The sequence below is a fragment of the Pleurodeles waltl genome, chromosome 3_2, assembly GCF_031143425.1.
Source record: "Pleurodeles waltl isolate 20211129_DDA chromosome 3_2, aPleWal1.hap1.20221129, whole genome shotgun sequence".
Classification (NCBI taxonomy): Eukaryota; Metazoa; Chordata; class Amphibia; order Caudata; family Salamandridae; genus Pleurodeles; species Pleurodeles waltl.
Genome location: NC_090441.1, coordinates 3,971,513 through 3,996,003, shown reverse-complemented (window position 1 = coordinate 3,996,003; position 24,491 = coordinate 3,971,513). Strand labels below are relative to the sequence as shown.

Below are 24,491 nucleotides of genomic sequence, written 5' to 3'. Positions count from 1 at the left end.
CCTCCCTCAGGAACTGCTGATTTTTGCACAGTGTTCACTTTTAAAATAGCTATTTGCCGTGTTAACCAAAACTGTGTGTACTACTGTTTTAAATCAAAGTTCTATACTTACCTGTATGAAGTACCTTACAACTTATGTACTTGCCTAAAATTTGAATCTTGTGTTTCTAAAAATAAAGAAAATATATTTTTCTATATAAAAACCTATTGGCCTGGAGTTAAGTCTTTGAGTGTGTGTTCTCATTTATTGCCTGTGTGTGTACAACAAATGATTAACACTACACTCTGGTAAGCCTACTGCTCAACCACTTCCACAAAATAGAACATTAGAATTATCTAATTTTGCCACTATCTACCTCTAAGGGGACCCCTTGGACTCTGTGCATACTTTCTCTCACTTTGAGATAGTATATACGGAGCCAACTTCCTACACTCCCGATCCACTCCCTAAAGGGGTGGGAGGGTGGGACAGAAAGCCTACTAGATGCCAGGGAATTTAAAAAAAAAAAAAAAAAGTGGGGTGGTGGCTACCAACCAGTATGGGCATGGTTATGCCCCAACCCCAACTGAAGGGGGTAACAGTCTTTAAGCTCTCCCCTGCACACTAAAACAGGTTATCCCACGGCAAGCAAGAGGACATTTGATTATTTTGGGCTTTGGTTTTACATTTGGGCCATGAGAGCTTGTCTAACTCTCAAAATTGTCCCACCTGAAATGATGACGGCTGCACTTTTTGGACTATGGGATGCTGCCATGTAGAAAAATCCACAAGACCTAGACACATCTGAAAACTAAACATCTGGGTGAGTCCAGGGTGGTGTGCTTCACAAGCACCCTGCATCATTTTCTATCCCAACAATGCCCCGCAAACCTCCAACTTTAATGGAAATTTTTCCCACATTTTTGTGATAGAACCTTCTGGAATCATCAGGAATCCACAAAATTCCTACCACCCAGCATTGTCTCATGTATTCCAATACAAATTCTGACCCACTTGTCAGCCTAAAATTTTTTTTTTTTCAAACTGCCCTTTTCGACCCACTTTGGTTCCCCCTCAATTTCGAAATTTTTTTGGCTCTTCCCCGTCACAGGCACTTGGCCCACCTACACAAGTGAGGTATCATTTTTACCGGAAGACTGAGGGGGAACCTTGAGTGGGAGGAAATTTGTCCCGCTGAGGTGATCCCACACAGAAATGTAAGAAAAAATGTGGAAAAAAAAAAAAACTGGGGGATCCACGCAAGTCACACCTCCCTGGACTCCCTCTGGTGTCTAGTTTTCAGAAATGTCTGGGTTTAGAAGGTTTCTCTATATGGCTGCTGAGCCCAGGACCAAAAACGCTGGTCCCCCCCCCCCCTGCAAAAACAGGGTGTTTTGGGGCATTTCCTTTTGCGGGCACCAGACCTACCCACACAAGTGAGGTACCATTTTTATCGGTAGACTTGGGGGAACGCTGAGTGGAAGGAAATGTGTGGCTCCTCTCAGATTCCAGAACTTTCTGTCACCGAAATGTGAGGAATAAGTGTTTTTTGGGGGAACATTTGAGGTCTGCAAAGGATTCTGGGTAATAGAGCTCTACAAGTCACCCCATCCTGAACTCCCCTAGGTGTCTAGTTTTAAAAAATGCACAGGTTTGGTAGGTTTCCCTAGGTACCAGCTGAGCTAGAAGCCAAAATCCACTTCTAGGCACTTTGCAAAAAAAGTCAGATTTCAATGTAAAAATGTTATGTGTCAATGTTGCGTTTCCTGTTGCAGGCACTAGGTCTACCCACACAAGTGAGGTACCATTTTTATCAGGAGAGTTGGAGGAACACAGAATAGCAAAACAAGTGTTATGGCCCTTAGTCTTTCTCTACATTTTGTACTTCCAAATGTAAGACCGTGTGTAAAAAAAAGACGTCTATTCGAGAAATGCACTGTAATTCACATGCTAATATGGGGACCCCAGAATTCAGAGATGTGCAAATAACCACTGCTTCTCAACACCTTATCTTGTGCCCAAATACAAAGGTTTCCTTGATTCCTATTTTTCATTCTTTATATTTCAGCAAATGAATTGCTATATACCCGGTATACAATGAAAACCCATTGCAAAGTGCAGCTCATTTATTGGTTCTGGGTACCTAGGTTTATTGATGAACCTACAAGCCCTATGTATCCCCGCTACCAGAAGAGTCCAGCAGATATAACGGTATATTGCTTTCCAAAATCTGACATGCAGGAAAACGTTACAGAGTAAAACGTGGGGAAAAAAATGGCTGTTTTTTTCACCTCAATTTCACTATTTTTTTGGGGGGTTTCAGCTGATATTTTCTGTAGGATCTACACAAATGACCCCTTGCTGAATTCAGAATTTGGTCTACTTCTCAGACGTGTTTAGCTTTCTGGGATCCAGCATTGGTTTCACACCCATTTCTGTCACTAACTGGAAGGAGGCTAAAAGCACACAATATAGTAAAAATGGTGTAAGAAGCAGTAAAATGCAAAAATTGTGTTGAAAAATGTATTTTTCTGATTCAAGTCTGCATGTTCCTGAAAGCTGGGAAGATGGTGATTTTAATCAATGAAAACCCTTTGTTGGTGCCATTTTCATGGGAGAAAACCACAAGCCTTCTTCTGCAGCCCCTTTTCCCCATAAAAAAAAAAAAAAAAACACAACAACAAAATGTTTGCTGTCTTTTGGCTAATTTCTTGGTGTCCTCCAGGGGAACCCACAAACTCTGGGTACCTCTAGAATCCCTAGGATGTTGGAAAAAAGGACGCAAATTTGGCGTGGGTAGCTTATGTGGACAAAAAGTTATGAGGGCCTAAGTGCAAACTGCCCCAAACAGCCAAAAAAAGGCCTGGCAGTGAAGGGGTTAAATGAGGATGGAAGGGGGGGGTCCAGCCCTGTCTGTTCTGGGCGAAGACGGCCCGTCTTTGCCCAGGTGCACACCTGAGCATGTCCCGCACTGCAGGATGAGGTCTGTGCTAAAAAAGCAAAGTGATAGCCCTTTGGGTCCACCTCTGCCCTTGGTGTAGGCTGGGGGACATAGAATGAAAGCTGGAGGTAAATGCGGGCAGGGAACTGCTGCAGGATGTGGCCTGTGATAAAAAGCGCAATGATAGTGCTTTGGGCCCATCTCAGTCCTCCCTCAGTCAAGACTCCTATGGATCTGGCAACACACCGTATTGTATGTACATTTGGACTACCACATCCCGAGAGCTCCACAAAGATAGTCACAGCCAACTTCACTCTAGTACTACTATATAACCAGTGATTGAATTGCATTCATAAAAGTATGGAAATTGAGATGCTGTATGAGTCAGTGAGCATGGGGGTGGGGGTCAAAGGTGTCGCTAAAAAAAAATTAAAAATCTGTTTTTTTAATTATTTCACCATCAAGTAGCTACATGTAAAATAACTTGCAGCTTAAATGAAAAATAAATAAAAATATTGTTGCTCATTGGGAAATGCACTATAGTACATTATGAAACTGCTATTTGTTAATGCACTGCAGAGGCATGTGTATAACCAGAAAACCACAGAATTAAATCTTGGTTGTTGCAATGGAGAAAAGTGTTGTGTATTTTTAGTGTTACGAGGTCATAGCCTGTGACAAAAAGCACTGCAAATATGTAATTCAATATTTTAAACTTGCATTACACACAGTATAAAATAGACTGTTTTCTAGAGTTTATGCAATGCAGTTTTTAGGTTGAGCATAGCAGTGCACAAGTGCTCTTTTTCCGACACATTGGTATCTATTTGGGCTTTTAACCATGCCCACCTCACGCCCATTGCTTTCACTCGTTCGTGGGCTTGCCTTTCAAAAATCCTTTGATGACATTGGTAAATGCTTTATGTTTGTCCCTTCTTGGGGCTGTTTTGTTACCGCTTTGGGGACCGCCCCAGTTACATGGATAATTGCACCCTTGCAGATATGTTTGACTGCAAGTGATCTTCTTTTTCCTTTTGTGTATGTATTTCGGGATCATGCTCATACCGGCTGTGGTGCTTTGAATCGGCTTGCTTCTGTTGACTGTTATACTTTTTATTTTCAAATTTATGTGGCAAGAAAAGTCCAGTTAGGAATTTACAATGCTAACAGCTCTATCTGATAGAAACTTCTAGCTGCAGATTCCTTACCTTAGAATTCTGTTGGCGTCAGTTTCGAATCCCGAATTTTTCTGCTGAGCAGTACCCTGTGAGCGCCATCGGGTGGCGTTGTCAGGTTCCGCATGGCATCGTCTGCGTCGTTGGAGCCATCTACGACATCACGGTTGTCTATATAGACGTCACCTCGGCACGTCTACGTCAGTTATTTTCCTTCTGTGCTAGTTAAGGGCAGATCTAGATAGAGCCCTTTCTTCGACAGACGTCGAGGTTTTTCGATCTTGCTTGTTTGAAGTATGTCTTCTAGAAAGACTGGATCAAAACTGTGTGGTACATGTTATCGCACCATGTTGGTAACAGATCCACACCGAGTGTGTCTCTGGTGTTTACAGAAGGATCACGACTCCACTCCGTGTTCCGACTGTCTGGCCATGGCTCCGAAGGCCTTGCGGGAGAGATCCCTCAAACTTGTTGCAGCCTGACAGCCGTCTTCAGTTGGCGCGACTCCGAGGAGGTCACAGTCCTGCAGTAGGAGGTGGTCGCGGCACCGCTCCCGGAGCCCCAAGTCCTCTTCCTCGCATTCGAGGTCATCCGATCACTCGGGTAAGAGACACAAGAAGAAGTCCAAGCTGACTTCGCCATGCACGTTGGCCGACGAGGCGTCTAGGGAACGTCGACGTTCTGAGCACGGTTCCGGAGCCGTTGGCAGGGTCGACTCCGTGTCTCCCCCTTTTCCGGGGACCGGAGCGACCCCCACTCAAATAAAAGGAATTTTACGAGACCATGCACCTTGTTTTTTGAGCGGGCTGCGCCCTCGGTGGGTCTTCAGCCCCGTGGGGTCAGCAGGGGCCCCTTTGGGTTCGAAGTGGGCGGCTTCAGCCTCGGCACCATTGGGGACCCAAGGATCCCATACCGGAACCGGACCGGCACCTGTCCCTCATAATCGACGTTCTCCGCTGCCGGGTCCAACATAGATGCTTCCTTTACCACTGACGCCCACCGGTGGTAGCCCCATCCTCATTTCGGATGATCCGGAGCCAGAGCGTCATCGTACAATGCCGTCTCCGACGGCGCCAATTAGGCCTGGATCTTTGCCTGAGCCTTACTTCTGAACAGCCAGGCACAGGAGAGGAGTTGGAGGGGTCTGAGGACCCTTTAGAGTTTGACCTGGAACATGGAACAGGACTGGTACAAGGATCTAGGGGAGGCCAGTGGACTGGACAAGTCTCCAGATACTGGCATGCTCTCTCCTCCTAATGGGGCTACGGAGGAGGGAGCGTCTTATGCTATGGTGGTGTGTAAGGCAGCTGAGGTCTTGGACCTAGACTTGCCCACGGTGCCAATCAGGACGAATCTCCTGACAGAGGTGCTTTGGCCGGGGGTGACTACATCAGAGCCGATGTTGCCCTTCAATGAGGCCCTAACGGACATCCTTCTGGGAACATGGTTCAAACCCAGCACAGGTGCTCCTGTGAATAGGACAGTCGGCCACCGTCATAGACCCGCACCAAGCGACCCTAGTTTCCTTACCCAACACCCCACCCTGGAGAGTTTGGTGGTCCAAGCCTCTACTTCCCGTGGTGCCTTCCCTTCCGCTCCCCCGGATAGGGAATCCAAGAGGCTGGATCAGCTTGGAAAGAAAATGTTTTCTTCCTCTAGCCTGGCATGGAGGTCAGTAAACACCTATTGCCTATTGGGCCCTTTCTCCCATACTTTATCGGATACGGTGGCACAGGTGCTGGCCCAGGTCCCGGGGGGCGTACGGGACACTCTCACCCAGGCTGTCAAGGATGGGAGAGATGCAGCCAAGTTTACTATCAGGTGTGGATTGGACACGACCGACTCGCTGGGTAGAGTGATTGCATCGACAATGGCCCTATGTTGCCACGCCTGGCTACGTTCAACTGGCTTTTCAGGGGATGTCCAGTCAAGTTTGATGGACATGCTCTCTGATGGCTCTCGCCTTTTTTGGTGAGAAGACAGACTCCGCGCTTCAGAGGTTTAAGGATTCTCAAGTTACAGCCAGATCCTTCGGCCTCTCAGTGCCAGCTCAACAGCAGTCTGTCTTCCGCCCCTTTCGAGGCTTCAGAAGGGGCATGGTACCACACCAGCCACAACTCAGCCACCATCCTCAGATTTCACACTATCCCGGGAGAGGACGTGGTCATGGTACCATCAGACCCAGAGGGTCTGGCCAGCGGTCGGCCACCACACAGTCCCCCTCCACTCCACCCAAGCCCTCCTAGTGTGGTTCTGCAGGACCGTGTCCATCCAGTTGGAGGGAGGATTCAATTTCATCTCCCTCACTGGCATCCTATCACAACTGACAAATGGGTCTTTCAGGTTATATGAAAAGGCTATTCCCTCTCCTTCCAGTCTGTGCCTCCCTCTATTCCTCCAACAAAAGAAGGGCTGATGGAAGCCTCCCACACCCCAGGCTCTCGTCACCCTTCTCCAGACGACGGTGAACCTCCTGCATTCGCTGGGGTTCACAATCAATGCGCCGAAGTCACACCTGACTTCCCCTCAGAAGCTCACTTTCATCAGAGTTGTTCTGGACACAGTGCAGTTTCGGGCCTATCCTCCCGAGCAGCAAGTCCAGGATATTCAGGTTATGATACCGATGTTTCGGCTTCTATCCTGGATTTTGGTGAGACAGACTGAGGTTGTTGGGACTCATGGCTTCCTGCATCCTGTTAGTCAAGCAAGCCAGATGGCACATGAGGGCTCTGCAGTGGGACCTGAAGTTCCAATGGGCACAGCATCAGGGAAATCTTACCGACGTGGTTCAGATCTCGGAGGGGATTGCTAAGGATCTGCAGTGGTGGTTAGTGAACTGCGATTGGTCAAATGCAGACTCCTCTCCCTTCCCCAACCAGATCTCACAGTAGTGACAGATGTGTCACTTCTGGGATGGGGCAGCCATCTGGGAGAGGTGGAGATCAGGGGTCTCTGGTGGAATTCGTGCTCCATATCAACTTGTTGGAGCTTCGGTCGATCCGACTAACATTAAAGGCATTTCTTCCTGTTGTGAAATGGAAGGTAGTGCAGGTGTTCACGGACAACACCACTGCAATGTGGTACTGCAACAAGCAGGGCGGTGTGGGGTCATGGACCCTTTGTCAAGAGGATAAGCGTCTCTGGACATGGCTGGAACACCAGGGCATAACCCTGGTGGTTCAACACCTGGCAGGTTCTCTGAACGTTGGGGCAGACGAGATCAGCAGACGATGCTTGGCGAATCACGAATGGTATCTCCATCCAGAGGTGGCTCAAGGACTCTTTTAGCAGTGGGGAGAGCCTTGGTTAGATCTGTTCGCCTCCGTAGAGAACGCCCAATGTCAGCAGTTTTGCGTGTTGGAGTTTCCAAGGGGGCTATCGCTAGGCGATGCTTTTCGTTGCGAGTGGAGTTCAGGCCACCTGTATGCCTTTCTTCCCATAGTTCTCAAGAAAATCAAGAACAACCGGGCCCAAGTAATCCTAGTGGCTCCGGACTGGGCACGGAGCGTCTGGTATTTTTGAGCTTCTCAAAATGAGCATCAGTCCTCCTATCAGGTTGCCTCTTCTGGAGGATCTTCTGTCCCAGCAGCAGGGGAAGATTCTCCACCCGAACCTGTCAACTTACGGCTTCATGCGTGGAGGTTGAGCGGCAACAGTTGATGGTTTATGACCTCCCTCCTGAAGTCTGTGATGTCATTCTGGCAGTCAAGCGTCCTTCTACTAGGTCTATTTACGCCTTCCGGTGGAAACGTTTTGTTTCATATTGTACAGAGAGGTCGATTGATCCTCTCCCTTATCTATCTAATGTCCTTTTGTGTATTCTATCTCTCACCCAACAGGGTTCCTCCTTAGGGACCCTCAAGGGCTATCTTGCTGACTTATCGGCTTGTCTACCCTTGCCCGACCAACCATCTTTGTTCAAGTCTCCCATCGTACAAAGATTTTTAAAAGGGCTTGTACATATGTTTCCACCTGTGCCTTTTCTCATGCCCCAGTGGGATCTTAATCTTGTTCTTACTTTCCTAAAGTGTGCTCCTTTTGAGCCCTTACATAACGTTCCTCTCCGGCTGCTCACTATCAAAACAGCCTTTTTGGTGGCAATTACATCTGCCAGGAGAGTGAGTGAGCTGTAGGCTTTATCATTGAAACCATCGTCTCTCACAATATATCCTGATAAGGTAGTCCTCAGAACTTGTGCGTCTTTCCTCCCCAAGGTGGTGTCCCCTTTCCATCTGGGTCAAAATATCACCCTGTCCACCTTCTTTGCGCCACCACGCCCCCTAAGGAAGGGGAGCGTCTCCATCGGCTGGACCCAAAAAGAGCGTTATTGTTCTACCTTGACCGCACAAAAGCATTTCGGGTAGACGACCAACTCTTTGTGGAATAGCTGGCACAAAGAAGGGTCGGGCAGTACAGAAATGATCCATTTCGCGCTGGGTCGTTCTCTGTATAAAGACTTAACACACTTTGGCCAAAAAGCAGCCTCCAGAGGGCTTGAGGGCTCACTCTACCAAAGCAAAAGCTGCTACCACTGCATTAGCTCGAGGTGTGCCGGTACTTGACATCTGCCAAGCGGTAACGTGGGCTTCGTTGCACATGTTTGCTAGACACTATTGCTTGGAGAGCCAGGTGAGGAAAGAAGGGAATTTTGCCCGCTCAGTCCTGCAGGACTTCCTGGTGTGAAATATATCCTCAAGACCCACCACCAGGAGTTATAGCTTGGGTATCTATTCTAAGGTAAGGAATCTGCAGCTACAAGTCTCTATCAGATGAACAAGTTACTTACCTTCTGTAACTAATTATCGGGTAGAGACTATCTAGCTGCAGATTCCTTACACCCACCCAAGCCTCCCTGCTCTGCTGATATATAGATATATATGTTTTGGTATTTTTACCTTTCTTAAGGGCATGTCTTTTTCTTCAAACAATCAAGTGAAAAAAATTAATTCTGTTGGTTCTACCATGTCTCTGCGCTTCTGGCGTGGAAAGTGTGGAAAAAGAACTGACGTACACGCTCCGAGGTGGCATCTATATAGACAACTGTGACGTCATAGATGGCTCCAACTACGCCACGGGGAGCCAGACAACGCACGCAGATCCGAATGACGCCACCAGACGGCACGCACAGGGTACTGATCAGCAGAAACATTTCCAGATTCGAAGCTGACGTCAGAGAATTCTAAGGTAAGGAATCTGCAGCTAGATAAAGTCTCTACCAGATAATTTGTTACCGAAGGTAGGTAACTTGTTCAACTCGAGCAAACGCGAGACCCAATGCATTGCAAATGCTTGTTTTACATTATTGTCCCTTCAACACCTCCTGGTGTAGAAAGTGCGATATTAATACATTTACAATTAAAAGCACACACACTTCACAGCCCAGTTGTTAACTCTTTGCACTAACACTCAAAAAGAATAAATCTTTGTCATCACAAAGCTTCCAGTGATTAGGTCAATTAAAGCCAGAACTGACTCCAAAGCAGCTTTGCATTTGCAGATTAATTTGTAGCTCACATTGGCATTGGTTTCAGGCAAGCAGGCATCCTGGAAGGAAAGCTTCTTTGGCTGTCTGCTCTGCTTTGGTTTCACCACACAGGAGACTTACTGAATGACACTTCAGCTGAGGTATTTAAACTGTCGGAGCTGAGGCATTTAAACTGTCGGCATTAACCGTTCCGGAATGGCTGTCTTTTTACAAAAAATAGGGGAACATGTTTCATAAAAGTACAGGCACATCGTGCCTCTCATATTCTGCCCACTTCGACCACTGTATATATCACTCTAATGTTGCCCCTACTACACCAAGCCTTAACAGCAGGACCCTTGCAGAGACCATTAGGGATTTCATTAAACAAACCTCTGTGTTACATTTGGTTCCTTAAGGGACAGAAGGAGCCACGTTTGTTATGCAAACTATGGGCCTCATTACGAGTTTGGCAGAGGGAATTACTCAGTCCCAAAAGTGACGTAGGATATAATGGAACCTGTAATACAGCAGACCGGATATCCGTCATTTTTGGGATGGAGTAATCCCTTCCGCCAAACTCGTAATGCGGATCCATGTTCGTAACATCTCTTTTTTCAAGACAAACTCTGCAAGCAGGAAGTATACAGACATACAAGGAATATACTCAGGACTAAAGCAAGGAATGCTAGCACTCTAGGCAAAATAGCATTTGTTCGTTGGGCCGCTCCCTGCTCCTTTCCTCACAGCGCTGGCAAAGCCAATAGGGCTGGCTTTCCTGTCATACACATTTGTGCGTGCAACTTATGTAAACAGCTTCTGTAACTATCAGTGTGCAGATGCTTCGTCACATTAAAGCCAGACCTATTGGTTTTGCCAAAGCTTTTGAGATTGTATGCGCTCAGTCGACCTTCGTTTAGCAACGGCTTTAGGCAAAGGAGGGGGGAGTAGGACAGCAGTACCTAGGATGAGGGATCCGCTGTATTTTTGGTTCGCCAGGAACCACAGGACAAAAGCAGAGCACGAAATGTGTCTCGAACCTTGCCGACCTCTAACCAGCAGCTATCAAGAGCCATTTTATTTGGCTTCTTATCGTGGCGGCTATTCTCACTCCCTACCCTCCTTACTTATTCCGAAGTGCTTCTTTTTTTGGTCCCTCAAGATGTAGTTTAATACTTTTCCAGAGCTGCATTTCGTTGCCTGGTACGCCTCATCTGCGGCTGTCTCCCATCTGTGTCCACTGTTCCACACCCGCAACACCAAGGAAGTGCAACCGTCCAGCCCCCACAGGTACTGCCACCCCCCGGCTGCCTTCCAAGATCTGGCTGCATGGAGAGTTCTCTTGTTTCTGCCCATTTAGGAGGAAATTCCCTGGACTGCGATGCTCCTCTCAGTCCTGCTGGCTGTGCAATTTTCCCCTTTAATTCGGGCTGTGCACTGCTTCCCTGCTCATGCCAACGGCTTAATGCATCCTCCCTCCCCCCTCAAGCCCTCACACCGAATTTATCCTGGAATTTCTCACCATAGTCTGTAACAGTTTACAGGTTCTGCCCATCCAAGCGCAGCGTTGACTCAACATTTCCCAAACTCTCCCTTCCGGCACATTCCCCAGAAAGTACCAGCCAATCAGTGGAGAAACGCTCTGGCAGGTAATAATGGACATAAACACAAAGGAAGGACACACACGTTTGTTTCATAGGGGCTTGTCGGAAAACTCCGTAAAGTCAACATCCTTCTTCAATTGAATGCACGGTCCGAAAAGATAAACATTGTGTCTATGATGAAACAGATCTACAGTGTGATTTGAGATTAAGGGTTGCAAATGCGAGTCATTTCAGCAGTGTTTCGGGGTAATTCCATATTTGATTTTAATAACTAATTACATAATTTCCTATTACCTTTTAATGCAGATTAATCATTTTAGATCCTGTGTGACTTTCCGCTGCAAATCATTTCAGTATATTTGAAATACTAGGTCAATCTGCCCAATAGAACGTAATATGCACCATTGCAAGATGGCGTCCAAGCTGCGGTTCTTTTAATCTCTTTTCCATGTTTGTATGTGGCACATGCTAGTGGCGGGCAGAGGCTTCAACGGTTTGTCCTCGTCCTTGGCACAGGAGAAGGCAATAGGGCACAGAACGGTGTTGTTGGCCATGGAGGAGCGACCCGGGACAGTAACGAAAAACGGACGGCGTGCCCACCTGATTGAGCCACGGGTAACGGAGACCTTTTCGTTATTTTTCTGTCGCGCCAGAGGAAACTCAGTGCCTGTATTCCTACATCTCCTGTCAGCATCATATAACTCAAACCAGCAAGCAGCCTCAATTGGTTAATGCGATCACTGTAGATGTCTGTGTAACCAGCCCGGTGTTAGAATTGGAAAACTGTATTCCTTAATCTAAAGCTAGAGGGTCAAGTCGTGGCAAAAAAAGGTGTCGGAGTCATGAAAAGCAGTCCCACACTCAACTTTTGCACTTATTTATAACTAAAACTCTGCTGCAAAAAAATTGGCAACAAAGAGAAACGTGACATCAAATCTGTTGTGGCTTAATTGTTTGTAAAGGATGCATTTTAAAATATAAAATGGGTTAAAGACATCTATTGCTGAGAGTTTGTGTGCCCAGTCATTCTCAGGGAACATTAATAATGGTAAGATAACTCTGATGTTAAAGATCTTGCAGGTGAGGTCTGTGTTTTTTGTGAAGACGAAATTGTGATGCAGAGTAGCATAGATGGTTAATGTACCTCATGTTCAGCACAATGTGTAACTTGCAGATTAATGTAGTTACGTAAGTGGGTTACTGCTTATGACACACAGCTCATTTTGTTATTTTCAGTTCATAGATTGCAGTCCTTCTAATATAGCATATTCAGCCGGTATTAGAGATCTGCATGCAAACTGAAAGTCATGGGTTCAGACCTTTACAGTTTTTTCTCATACTATTATTATAAGGCTGCTATCAAAAGTTTTTTTAGGTAGTGATAAGGTCTTATTACTACAGACAACCCCAACACCGTGTTACTTTCTAAATCCTCACTTTGTATTTATCCCACTTATGAATTCTTAACATAGAAAACCTACATGTAAGACGATGTGTGACTCATACACCTTGAAGCTCTCATTGCCTTATGAAATATCCTGCACATTGATTTGAACAGTTGTATGATTTATTGTCAATGTATAATATATGCATGTAATGTAAAGCAGTCAGAAACCCTACATTGGGATGAGTAGCACTATAAAATAATTACATTAAATTAAATAAATTAGTAAGTGCAAGTTAAACCATTACATATGCATATCTCTTACATAAGGGAGTTGAACAAAGTCAAAAACCAACTTCTAAATGTTAGTTTCTCTTAAATTCTTATGAAGTGATAGATTGTGAGCCTTTGTTTCCCCTCCTTTGTATTAGCGTCTCGGCTCCACAAAGCTCACATTCACGATTATACCTGAACAAAAGGAGAGCTGATGGCTTTTTAAATTTGGCCTATGTTTTTGACCCAGCTGGAAGTGATAATTAAAAAGCTCCCTCTCCTCCTGCCCATTGCTGCTCCAAACAGAAAGCAGACAACGTGGCTCCTTGTGTTACAAATGATCTATAGACAAGTTCATATTACACCGGGGGCCAGACGGATCCCAAATCTGGTTCCATAAGAGAGTTGGTAACTGGCTGGTTGCCCCTTCATTCCAGCACTGAACCAACTAGTCACAGAATTAAACCCTGGTTGCCGAAGTGAGTAATAATGACGTCTTTTTTTAATGCTGGAAGGTCTCAATCTCGAATAAAAGCACTGTGAATATGCCAGTCATTGTTTTAGCATTGCATTACACACAGTATAAGCTAGAATGTTGCAAAATGTGCAAATAGATATTATTGTTTAAGCTAAAACAAGTGTTTTCAAAATATATTTTAGTAATGCACAATCGGATTGTATCTAGAGCACAACTTTTCATTAGAAACAATCACCCCAGAACTCAGCTGATGAGACCCTTCCATTGCGCCTCAAAAAGGGTATATCTTTGTTACTATGAAGACTCAAATGACTCCATCAGTTAAAACCATACACTGGCTCACAAGCTGCCTTTAGATTTACTGATTAACGAAGTGCACACATGCATTTCTTTCAGGCAGCAGGCTTCCTAGGGAGAAGGCTTATGTTCTCTTTACTTGTATGCCCTTCTCTTGGCTTCACAGTACAGCAGACACCTTCCTTTTCCTCTCAAGCAGAGGGACCTCAAGATTGGCATTAACGTTTCAGGAATATGTGTGTATATATATATATATATATATATATATATATATATATATATATATTTGTGTGTGTAAGTAAGGAGAATGTTTTTGCAAGATTGGACAAGATGGGAACAATGTGACAAATAGATCTACTCACTTTGACCTCTGGTTGTGACTTTGGATCAAAGTGTACCACATCATTAGCACAGTAGCTTAAGGCCCATTGTTGCAACAAATGAAAACATTTCATTTACACGGCAGTTCGACGTAGTCAGGAGGTAATGCGCCAGAGTGATGTGTAACCGCCTATTGTGAAATAGGGGAACAGTGCAAAGCTTATTGTGGCGGAACAAAACATGATGTTTGCAGAAACAGAGTAGTGTGACTCATATATTACAGCATAAGAATAAAGTTTAATACCTGTTGTGGCATTTTATGGTGCCACCAAAGACCAATGTAACGCCAACTGTGAATTATAACAATTAAGATACACACAAGTGTTATAGAACAAGACTAGTATTACAAAGTATATTACATTATGTTTTTTGATTTATCTTACTTAACAAAGTATATCGAGTAACATAGCTACTGTCTAAAATGTTTTATCATGAATTAGATTTTCAAGCTTTAATGTGTCCTTTAGACAAATTAAGACCAAATGCTGCTTTATATTTGCAGTCTTTCTGGAAACTTCACAGAGACGTCTGTGCACCTCAGTTCCAGCATATTTGTGTTTGGTACCCATTTCTATGCCCAGGGGTGTGGAATTTAATAAAATATATACTTGTCCGGGGGGTAGGTTTCTTCTTAAATCTACTTGTCCTGTAAAAAGTCTACTTGACCCTCTGGTGCTCTGTAGTGCGGCGACAAATTATGGCAGCAATCTCATTCTGTAAGAACACTAATAATAGCCTCACTGATGATGCCAGGGTAAATACTATAGTAGGGCTTGAATACTTGCAATTTAAATCCCTACTATAGCAATTTCTGTATTTTGCTACCTTTCCGCAGATCTACTTACTGGGGCTCTGAGGAAACAGTAAGCAATAGTTCCAGGGCTGGAATGCCTTTGAGTTTGCAAGCCTACTAACTTTCATGTTTTAAGGATGTTCACTAGCTGTTCTCGAATCTTGCCCCATACTGAGAAAGGTTGGAAATTTACTCCTGATAATGCAAAAGCAGAAGTTCTTCCAGGATTGGGGAACAAAAGTGGTTGGAGTCAATGTAAACTTGTAAACACTCAATAGATTTTCGCATGAGACAATCTAACATGCATAAGTGCTTGTGCTAAAATACAGTTCACAGATATCTTGTAGGTGTACGATTATGTTGTCTACTTCTGTAAGTTCTTGTGAATTCATGAAAGCCACTAATTCAAAGACATATAGTATGGGTGCACTTTTGTGACTTTCTTTAAGAACTGGGTCCAAAATTAGGGCTGGCGTTGACCAAGACATTTTGTTTTTATTAATATTCTATTTCTCTATCTATCGGCTGGCTTTACTGTGAGTGATCGCATTCTGCTGTTCCGCAAGGAGTATACTGGCACACAAAATAGTTGTGTTCAGTGCCGGGAACTACTGGAGCAATCAGTGGCGTAACAAAACTGGAGAGGGCCCCTCTGCAAAGAACATGGAGGCACCCACCAGACCAAAACAGGGCAGGTGTTGTTCTGAGGGGGTACCACTGGAGGTGTCTTCCTGCACCACGGGGACTGCGGGAACTTTGTTACACCACTCGTGGCAATGTGTGCTTTTTGAGACCAAAAAGTTTTTTTGCTTTTTGCCAGTGTTCGTTACAATGGTGAGGGCCTGGCAGCTCCCACGACAATAGAGTGTTACAAAAGCCACGTCAAAACAAGACATACATTAACTAAACCAAAAGACTGACAGCAAATGTTGGATCTGTTGGCTTTGCCAGTTGCCAGTGGCTGTTTTTTTTCATACTTCCCATCATTTTGTTGAAAATGTTAAACTGATTTTCCATTAGGAATATTTTTGGGAAATACTAACATGCATCAACACATGTTACTAAATGACACTTCAAAGAAATAGCACCTAAAGTTTCATAGTAGCGATAGGTTTTCGTTTACTACCTGCATTTTTTTATGAATATTTTATTCTGAAAGCAAAGAATCATCACTCTTGCTTATGAGCTTCTGCAAACATTTTCATATAACCAGAGAGTATTCTGGGAGCATTAAACGTAGCCTCATATTGTCAAACTTTTCAAATGTGGGTACACTTTTTATTTTATTTTTTAACTGGAACCACTGACAATAGTGCAGTGTAACCTTAAAACGTTTTTTGCAGCTCTCACCCTAATAATAAAGGCTTTTCAATAATGAACCATAAATACAAGTTCGAACACCATTAACCTATGGAGACACACATTACCTCAACTGCAGACAGTCCCTTCTCTGTAAACTGTCAGCCAAAGGGTTTGTGCTCCAAGGGGGTTGGGCCTACTTGTCCCAAGGACAAAATAAACATGAAAACTTGTTGCCCTTGACCCCAAACAATATGTCCCGGTTTATAGGAATTCTACATCCCTGTATGCCACAGAATCCAATTATTGTAGCACTTATCTCCCATTGTCGATCAAGGGGACAGACAAAGGGCGATATGTGCTATGATGCAGTATATCTGGAAAGCTCATAGATAACTGTGCCCACCTGACCCCAGCATACTTTTGTGCTTCCACTGCTTATGTTCCAAGATTTAAGTGTTCTAACATGTACTATCCAACCATCATTCATCAACATATTAGGCATTTTCATTATGATGCTTGATATTAAGGGACTGTAGGCACAAAATACATTTATTTCCATTGTGATTTGGATAGGTGATATAAAGTACATATTTACTAGCATCTGTCTTGGTCTTCGTCCTGTAAAGAAAACTAGATGAATGTTTGAGGATATGTGCTACTATGTTTTAAATTTGTGACACAGAGACTGGGAGTAAAGACACCCAGGCTGGGACTGGGCACAATTCTCGTGGTTTGCAGAGGGACTGGAAGTATAGAGTTAGATTTGATCTTGATTTGGAATAGCGCTAGCTGTTTGATGGAAGATACACTCAGAAGAAAAGTTAGTTAAAAAAGTTATGGAACACAATTTGTAATAAATTTTGTATGCTATAACCAGTGGTATGTATTTTGATTGTTATAATTCTTGATATTTGGTTTCACCCTCTATCAACAGGGTGTGTTGAGGTTTAGCACCAACTAACCTGTTGGTATTACAGTACTTTAACCAGCTTTCTCAATCTGCCCAGCCTAATTATTTCAGATCATTTATAATGCTTTATCTTTTTAATCAGTCACCACCTTTGTTCCATAACTAATAGTTCGGTGACACACACAGGATGGATTACAACTATTACCCATCTGATGTGTCTTTGTGGTTCAAAGCTTTCCTTGTACTATGTAGGCATTGCCAATTCTTTCCCATGCACATCTGTGGTGTGCAAAGAAGTGGAGGCTTAACTGTGGAAGGGAACTACTTGTTTTGTAGTGCATCACAGATGATCACAGAAGGACAACCTGCTTGTCTGTTTCTCACAGGAGGCCAAAACATTACACTCAAGTAGTGCATCATTTATCTTGAATTTTGCTAAAATGTTACCTACCGAAGTTTAGGTACTATAAGCATGCAGAACATCCAAACTGACTGAATCTAAAAAAAAATCACAGATAAAAGCCTGTTTGTCTAATGCGATCCCTCTATTGGTATGTACGCCACTGGTTGTTTCCTGGTTATTAATGAATATCTTGGACTCTCCAGTTTAGAGGTCTTTCACTGGGAGTCAAACAGACATACAGACTATTGGATGTTTTCAGATTAGAACTGGGATTGATCTTTGCATTAATTTAGTATTTTTACTTAACACATTTACTAACAAATTCTAAACACATTGGTTCTATAATGAACTGTTATTATTACCCAGGGTTCTTGTAGAAAATATGCAGCATCACTTTTGATATTGAATATCTAACGCTTTAACAATTGTGTTCTGACACAGTGACTCAGATTAATATATCCAAGAAGAATAACATTTGAGAAACTCTCTTGCTGCATTTTAACAAAGTACATATTTTTACTTTTACAAACTAAACCTACTTAACTTTTTATTTTTCCTTTTTAACATAGCCTAAATGCTAGTAACTTAAACTAAAAAATTATACAGCATACAGTGATCTTGAGAGTTAATCCTATTTGACTTTGATAAATTAGTATTTAATTCATTTTTAAAACTTTTAGAAATATGAATACATATTTATACCAGAATATTTGTAGTTTATATGATCTGATGAATGGATGGCAAATAAGGAATAGAATAAAGTACTGATAGTGAAAGCAAACAGCATATACCAATGATGGAAGCAAGGAAAGCTGGTTGGGGTGTGAAGCTTGGGTATACATTTACACTTTTGATTAGTAAAACTTAGTGTAGAGTAAATCCATCATGGCAAACTAGTTTGCATATTTCTCCGGATATTGAAGCACCGGACTTGCTAATTGCCCTCTCATGTTTCCCTAAATGTCACCAATGCCCAATGTCTTTTTTCGAACAGTAGGCTTTTTATGTTGAACGTGAAAGCGCTTTGACCTGTTGTAAGTGTTGTGGGCTTTTAACCACGCCCATCACTTTCACTCGTTTAAGGGCTTGCCGTTCCAAAATCACTTCATGTCATTGGTAAATACTTTACGTTTGTCCCACCTTGAGGCTGTTTTTGTCACGTCTAGTAGACTGCTTGTTACATGGATTATTGTACGATCGTCCATATACTTCAGTGTGGGCAAGCTACTTTTTTTTATCTTTTGTCTCTGCTTCCTGCTGCATGGCGGCCATGGTGCTCACAGTGCGAACAGCCACAACAGCATCAGCTCGATCAGCAGTATTGAAGCGCTGGTCACATTGTTCACAGTTACCTTATCGGAGTCACTTCTTGTGGCTCTACCCTTAAAACACTTGAAATTGGTAAATGCTTTACATAAAACATAAATCCTGAAAGTGGCTCTCCCGGCACAGCAGGGGAGCTGATACTACAATATTCACTGCACTCCGGAAACTCGTCCCATAATGCTTTGCAGGGCATTACTTTGACAAAACATTTTTGCTCATAACTTAGTCTGTGGTGGTCCTAGGACAATGGGGCCACCACCAAAACATTAAGCATGATGTGTGTTTTCTGTCTGCATCATTTCTGCCTACCCCCACACCAGGTTAGTGAGAACCCCAAAATAATAACCCCTCTCTTCAGTGACATTTTAAGTGCTTTTAGGGCTCGAAGTTTTGTTTTACAGCTGAGAGTAGTTTATGTTTCAAGGGCCTTGTTTGTAATATCATTGCTACAGGCTGCTATCCCTGAAAATGTGTAATGCACTACGCCCTCTAGGGGCTAAATTCATGGTTACATTTAATTATTTAATGCCATTTTCTTTTTGCGTTATGTCCTCCAGGGGATAATTATATAGTTACATGACCATGGGCCAAATGTGACTTGGTAACTTGTTACCAAATCACATTTTGCTTTTGTGATTTGGTATTTAGAAGAGGCGTGTTTAGGGCGTCCCTTTCTTAATACCGAATCGCACTGGCATATAGGAGTGTTTTGCGACCGTGAATGTGGTCGCAAAACATTCTCTGTTACCACCAACTTCATGTTGGTGGTAACCCATTCGCAAATAGGAAGGGGTCCCTAAAGGACCCCTTCCCCTTAGTGAATGTCTGTAAAAGCTTTTTTAAGAGCAGGCAGTGGTCCCGCAGACCACTGCTTGCTCTTAAAAATGAAAGCAAAGCCTTTCGTTTTCTTTTTTTAAACACATCCCGTTTTCCTTTAAGGAAAATGTGCTGCATTAAAAAAATAAGTATTTGCAATGCAATAGGTCTCAGATTTGCCAGAGTTAGAGCTATTGGCATTGTAAATGGCAATGTATTTTACCTATGTGTTTTGGAGTGTAGTGGATGTATGTGGTGTGAAGTGGAATTATGTGGGTTATATTGGAACTGCTAGTTGTGGAATTGCCTGGTGTGGAGTGTATCTGTGCAGTGGAATTATGTGGCATGGTGAATAGATAGGGGTGAGGGCTGCACAGAATAGATAGATAGGAGGATAGAGAGGGATAGGTAGTTTGTGTAGGAAGTGATGAATGAAGTCGAGACAGAGGAGCAGAAAGAGTGTAAGAAAGAAGGTGAGAGCAGGCCATAGTCGCATAAAGAGGTAGGACTTGTGTACGCAGAAGACACTCTAAGAAGAAGAGGAGAGTGTGGATTTGCAGGACAGAAACCTCATCATACCTCTTACTCACACAGGTTGCAAATAAAACAAAGTAAGTTCTCTACTGTTCCCAAAGCTTTCTGTTTATGCACAAATAATTCACTTGTTGCTTTCAAAGGTAGAACTATTTGGTGTAAATGTTTGCACTGCATCTAGTGTGTTTGTGAAAATCATTGGTAATTGAGTAAGTGCCTAAACTATGAAAATAAGAAAGTTCACCTTAAATAACGTCTTCAAAGGAACACCAAGGTTTGATCTTAAAGGATAGATAAACTGAAATATCAATGGGAAATTGCCTGACTGGAATAATTGTTACACTACTATCACGCGACAAGGAGTGAGTTGAGAACACAATTAAATAGTTTAAAAAATATATTAAAACATGCATCGCACTAGTACATCGAAATAAGAAGCCTGAGCCACAAACGATAAATTAGAATTGAACAAGTTAAAAAAAAAAAAAAAACTTTTCAAAGTAAAAAAACAAAAAAGTGTTCCAAGCTGTCTTGTGCGTGCTATAGGACAACATCCCAGCTCTCAACCGTTCTGGTTGTCTATGTTAAGGTGGGTCATTCATACAGTAATTTCTGTTTATAGTGCATTCTGACACTTGTAGTTTTGATATCTATACCACATCTCCCACAACTACTGACCTCTCTCTGACAAATGTAAATTAAGGTAGTACTATTACCTAGCTCTGAATGGTTATCGGATAACCACACTTTACAGTGATACCTTATTTTCAGCCCAGACATTTTTTTGTTTAATTCACTGCGCTCTGCAGGTTATTGTTAGGGCCACTGAAAGTAAAGGACCAAATTATAGAAAAGCGTTGACAAAATTATGCGGCAAGGAAGCGCAAATTAATTGCTTTGTCATTTCAACCACTATTCAGACTCTCTGAACAAAATTATTAGTACAGTGTAACACCTGAATATAGCAATCAGCAACTGAAAGGGGACCAGTTAGTCCTTGCTGCAGGTATGCCACGGCACAGTACCACAGGTGGCCCTTTAAGTTTAGTAACTTTTGCTCGGTTTGAGGTAAATCAAACTTTTGTGAAATGTACAATTTATGCTGGAGATTGTGGATTATGTGGAAAATGGCAATAACTCATATTTATGGAGAAAATGCTGCAGCCTCAGAATCACATAATGCCAGTGGCCCTGTTTATTGTAGACTACCGGTAGGGAGATATTGTGATTGCGGCTATGTGCCACCTTGTCTTGTGTGACACCTCCAGCCACTCCTGGCTTTTTAGCCAGCACTCTACAGCAGCCTGCCACTTTTATTAGTTGTTAGCGAGGACTGATAAACCCTCACCTGTAGTCAACCCGCAGGTGCTCTTCTACTGTGGTGTCTCTGTGCCTCCCTGGCCTCACATGGAGAGCTGGATGCCACCATACACATCAAAAGCAGACTGCTGCAAGCTACAAGCAACTGATGCAGCTTCCACAGAGCATTAACTGGTCACCATCTTGGAATGGTTGCAACTACAGTAACTTCAAAAAGAAATAGTCCAAACCGAGTCACATTACAAGTTTCATCGAAATGGAAAAAGAGACAAAGGGCCAGATGTATCAAAGGGTTTTTCCCATTCTGTGTCAATGGGAAAATGTGTTCATACATATGGGCCAAAATGCTTAAATATATAAGGAAAATGATGCGTTAAAATAGTTTTACCAACAAATTAAAAGTATAGAAACCTAATTGTCATGATAAAAGCTGCTCTGTGATTGGTCCTAGGAGGCAGTGGTTATGATCCTTTCTGCACGCTTACATGAAATAGGGGCATGCTCAATGGTAGGGGTTGATGCACAAAAAGGAGGGACATATAAACCCCATTGACCACAGCGAAGCAAGCCTATGTGAAGAACACGCAAAGCAACCAATTAAACCAAGTAAAAGCAATGAGCAGGCTTTAGCCCACAGAACAGATAACAGCATGTCTCAAAGAGGAAACAAAACCGGACGTGTTTAGGTAAGGTTATGATCTCATATGCCTAGCTAGACGGTGGGTGAGGTTAGCTAAGCCTTTTCCTGTTTTTTTCATCTGTTTCGTATTGGGTGACAACGCTAATTTTGTATTGACTGGGTCAAGGACAAGGGATGTGGAGGTAATGCACATATCTGTGCGTCTTTTCTAGATGGACCTTTATTGCATCACATTCTATGATATGTTAAACTTTTTCGATAAAGGCTCTAGAAAAAACATGATAATAGATAACTTGTTCATGTGCGCAAAGAGCAAGGATTTGTGAGTTGAGACTCATGTATGGAAACATTTCTGTGACCACTATATGCTTAGCCAGCGAAACATTTCACTCTCTCCAAAAGGACTCAGGTCTGTAGCAAATTTGGAGATTTCATGACAGGCCATTGCTACTGAAAAGCAGAAACGTCAGTGCTAGATTTTTACAGTTTCTCAAGCATTTTTTGACATTTCTACACTGGGCTATGTGCCTCTGAGACATGACACATCAGGCAAACAAAGCTTATCTGCTTACTATATTTTCCGAAAAAGTCTTGAAGACATTGGTCTGATCATTAGAATGGGAGAGCTTCGCTTTTTCAAACTCCTGCCATATCTGTCAAGCTGCCAATTTCGAAGCAGATGCGGAGATTCCACCAGTTGCACAGCAAACAAACAGACAGGGTGGAAGTCGGTCCTGACCCCTTGTTTGCTCCATGGGTCTCATTGAGTTCCTGCCGGAGGTCTGGTCCCTGTGCACATAAGGCTGGGTAGAGGGGGTATTGAAAGCCCCTGAGATTCAAGGACACTGTTAGTGTGACGCCTCTTTACTGAGGAAACAACATTATCCCTATGACCGTATCCTCCCATTGTGTGAGCAACCACTGCCAGTGACAAAACTGTCACGACAAAGGCAATCTCCATAAAGCCAGTAATTGTTTGTGCACCCTGGCACAGTAAACCCTGGAATTCCCCATACACTGCAGCTCATGCACAACATTGCTAAAATAATGTGTCTAACCATGTCTAGGCAGTACTTAATATGTAAAAATAATAAAGGTAGTTGTCCAATTCTTAGGAGGCTGCCACCCACTTCCCCCACCATCACTGGCACAGCCCAGAACCTGCTTAGAGAAGGCCAAAGCCGGGTTGCATGGAGCAATCGAAGCAAGCAATTTAGTTTCCCAGAAAGGGAGTTCTTAAAACTGAACTGAGATTGTGATATCTGTGGTAATAGCAGTTGTATTTATCCTAAATTAACTATCCATTTGTAGGGGCCAGTGTTCCCATGGTCCCTATGTGCTGTTGGGTTCCCTTGTTTGTTTCTACAACACCTACATAGCACAGTTTTTGTTGAGCCATTTTTCTTAGACATAACTCCACTTTTTAGCACTCACTCGATGCCCAACCAAAAAATAAGCAAACGTGGCATTCCTCTTAATTCTGTTAATTTTCTTTGACGAAATTCCCGAAAAAAAATAATTCCATTGGATCTTTTGTATTATTATTCGGTTTCATTTTAGTGCCTTGATCCTGTGTTTATTTTCATGGTAAAGGCGTGGTGAGAGCGGCATCCTTCTCGCATTTGATTTAAGGGTGAATTGGTATGCCGAGTTTGTTTTCACGTGTAACCCACAAAGATTACATTAAGAAGTATATTTATCAACACCATTGCCTGAGACAGTTATAATTAGTGCTGAGGGAGACGTAGAAGATCAAAACGTATAAATTGTGAGATCACTACTGAAGCTTGATGAAGAAAAATGTGAAACTAATTTGCACATCCAAAAGGCGTTTACGTATTTAAACATAAGAAACGGTGCTCTAAAATGGTTTAAGAAAACGTGTTTGCAGTGCTTCATAACTTTAAACGAAGAAATAAAGCAGTGGAGTCTTGAAAAAGTTTCAGAAGACGTAAACTGCTGTCAGCTGATCTTAAATATATATTCGGTTTTACATTATACATGTAGAAAGAATATAAGCATCTGAGTCGTAACTGTAAATCATACAAGTGACCCTGCGCCTTGCTTTTCGTCAGGTTACGCTTTTGAAAATATTAATTGTGGCACCCCATTGACTCTCTGCGAGCAGCCAATGTAGCGAAGCCTGTACCTTGACTTTTAAGACAAACAAATCTAGCGTTTTATTGCACAACTCGATGAAAGACCAGGCTCGCCCAGCCAGTGTTAAACCACTTAATTACCAGTTGTTGTGCCAAGAAAGCTTCACATTTTATATGCAACCCAGTGTATTTTTCAGAGTGAATCCTCCTTCGCCTTGAAAACTAGCGACATACCAAATATTCAAACTTGTTTCAACCTGTTTGCACTGTGTACGTGCTTGCAGGCGTCACAGTGTTCGAACAGGAACGTGTGATTTGTCTCCTTGCTGTGCAGGTGTTTTCTCCTTTCAAGCAATAAAATGGCTTTTAGCT

General features: G+C 43.0%; 2 protein-coding genes across 12 annotated transcripts in view; one reads left to right on the top strand and one right to left on the bottom strand.

Annotated features, from left to right (window-relative positions):
- Positions 1–11,196, bottom strand: part of PIGW (phosphatidylinositol glycan anchor biosynthesis class W) — a 76,992-nt gene extending 65,796 nt beyond the window's left edge. For 3 of the 8 annotated variants that reach the window (XM_069226548.1, XM_069226551.1, XM_069226546.1), the window contains exon 1: positions 11,082–11,196. Coding sequence is in view for 1 of the 8 variants with exons in the window: in XM_069226545.1 (XP_069082646.1) it covers positions 10,687–10,751 (65 nt within the window). In the remaining 7 variants the exon portion in view is untranslated. Of the gene's footprint in view, positions 1–10,686; positions 10,963–11,081 lie in introns of those variants that run through there. The other 5 variants (XR_011201980.1, XR_011201979.1, XM_069226549.1 and 2 more) reach the window with 3 other exon arrangements.
- Positions 11,197–11,634: 438 nt separating this feature from the next.
- Positions 11,635–24,491, top strand: part of MYO19 (myosin XIX) — a 270,205-nt gene continuing 257,348 nt past the window's right edge. For 2 of the 4 annotated variants that reach the window (XR_011201978.1, XM_069226540.1), the window contains exon 1: positions 11,635–11,778. Coding sequence is in view for 1 of the 4 variants with exons in the window: in XM_069226540.1 (XP_069082641.1) it covers positions 11,716–11,778 (63 nt within the window). In the remaining 3 variants the exon portion in view is untranslated. The remainder of the gene's footprint in view (positions 11,779–24,491) is intronic. The other 2 variants (XM_069226541.1, XM_069226542.1) reach the window with 2 other exon arrangements.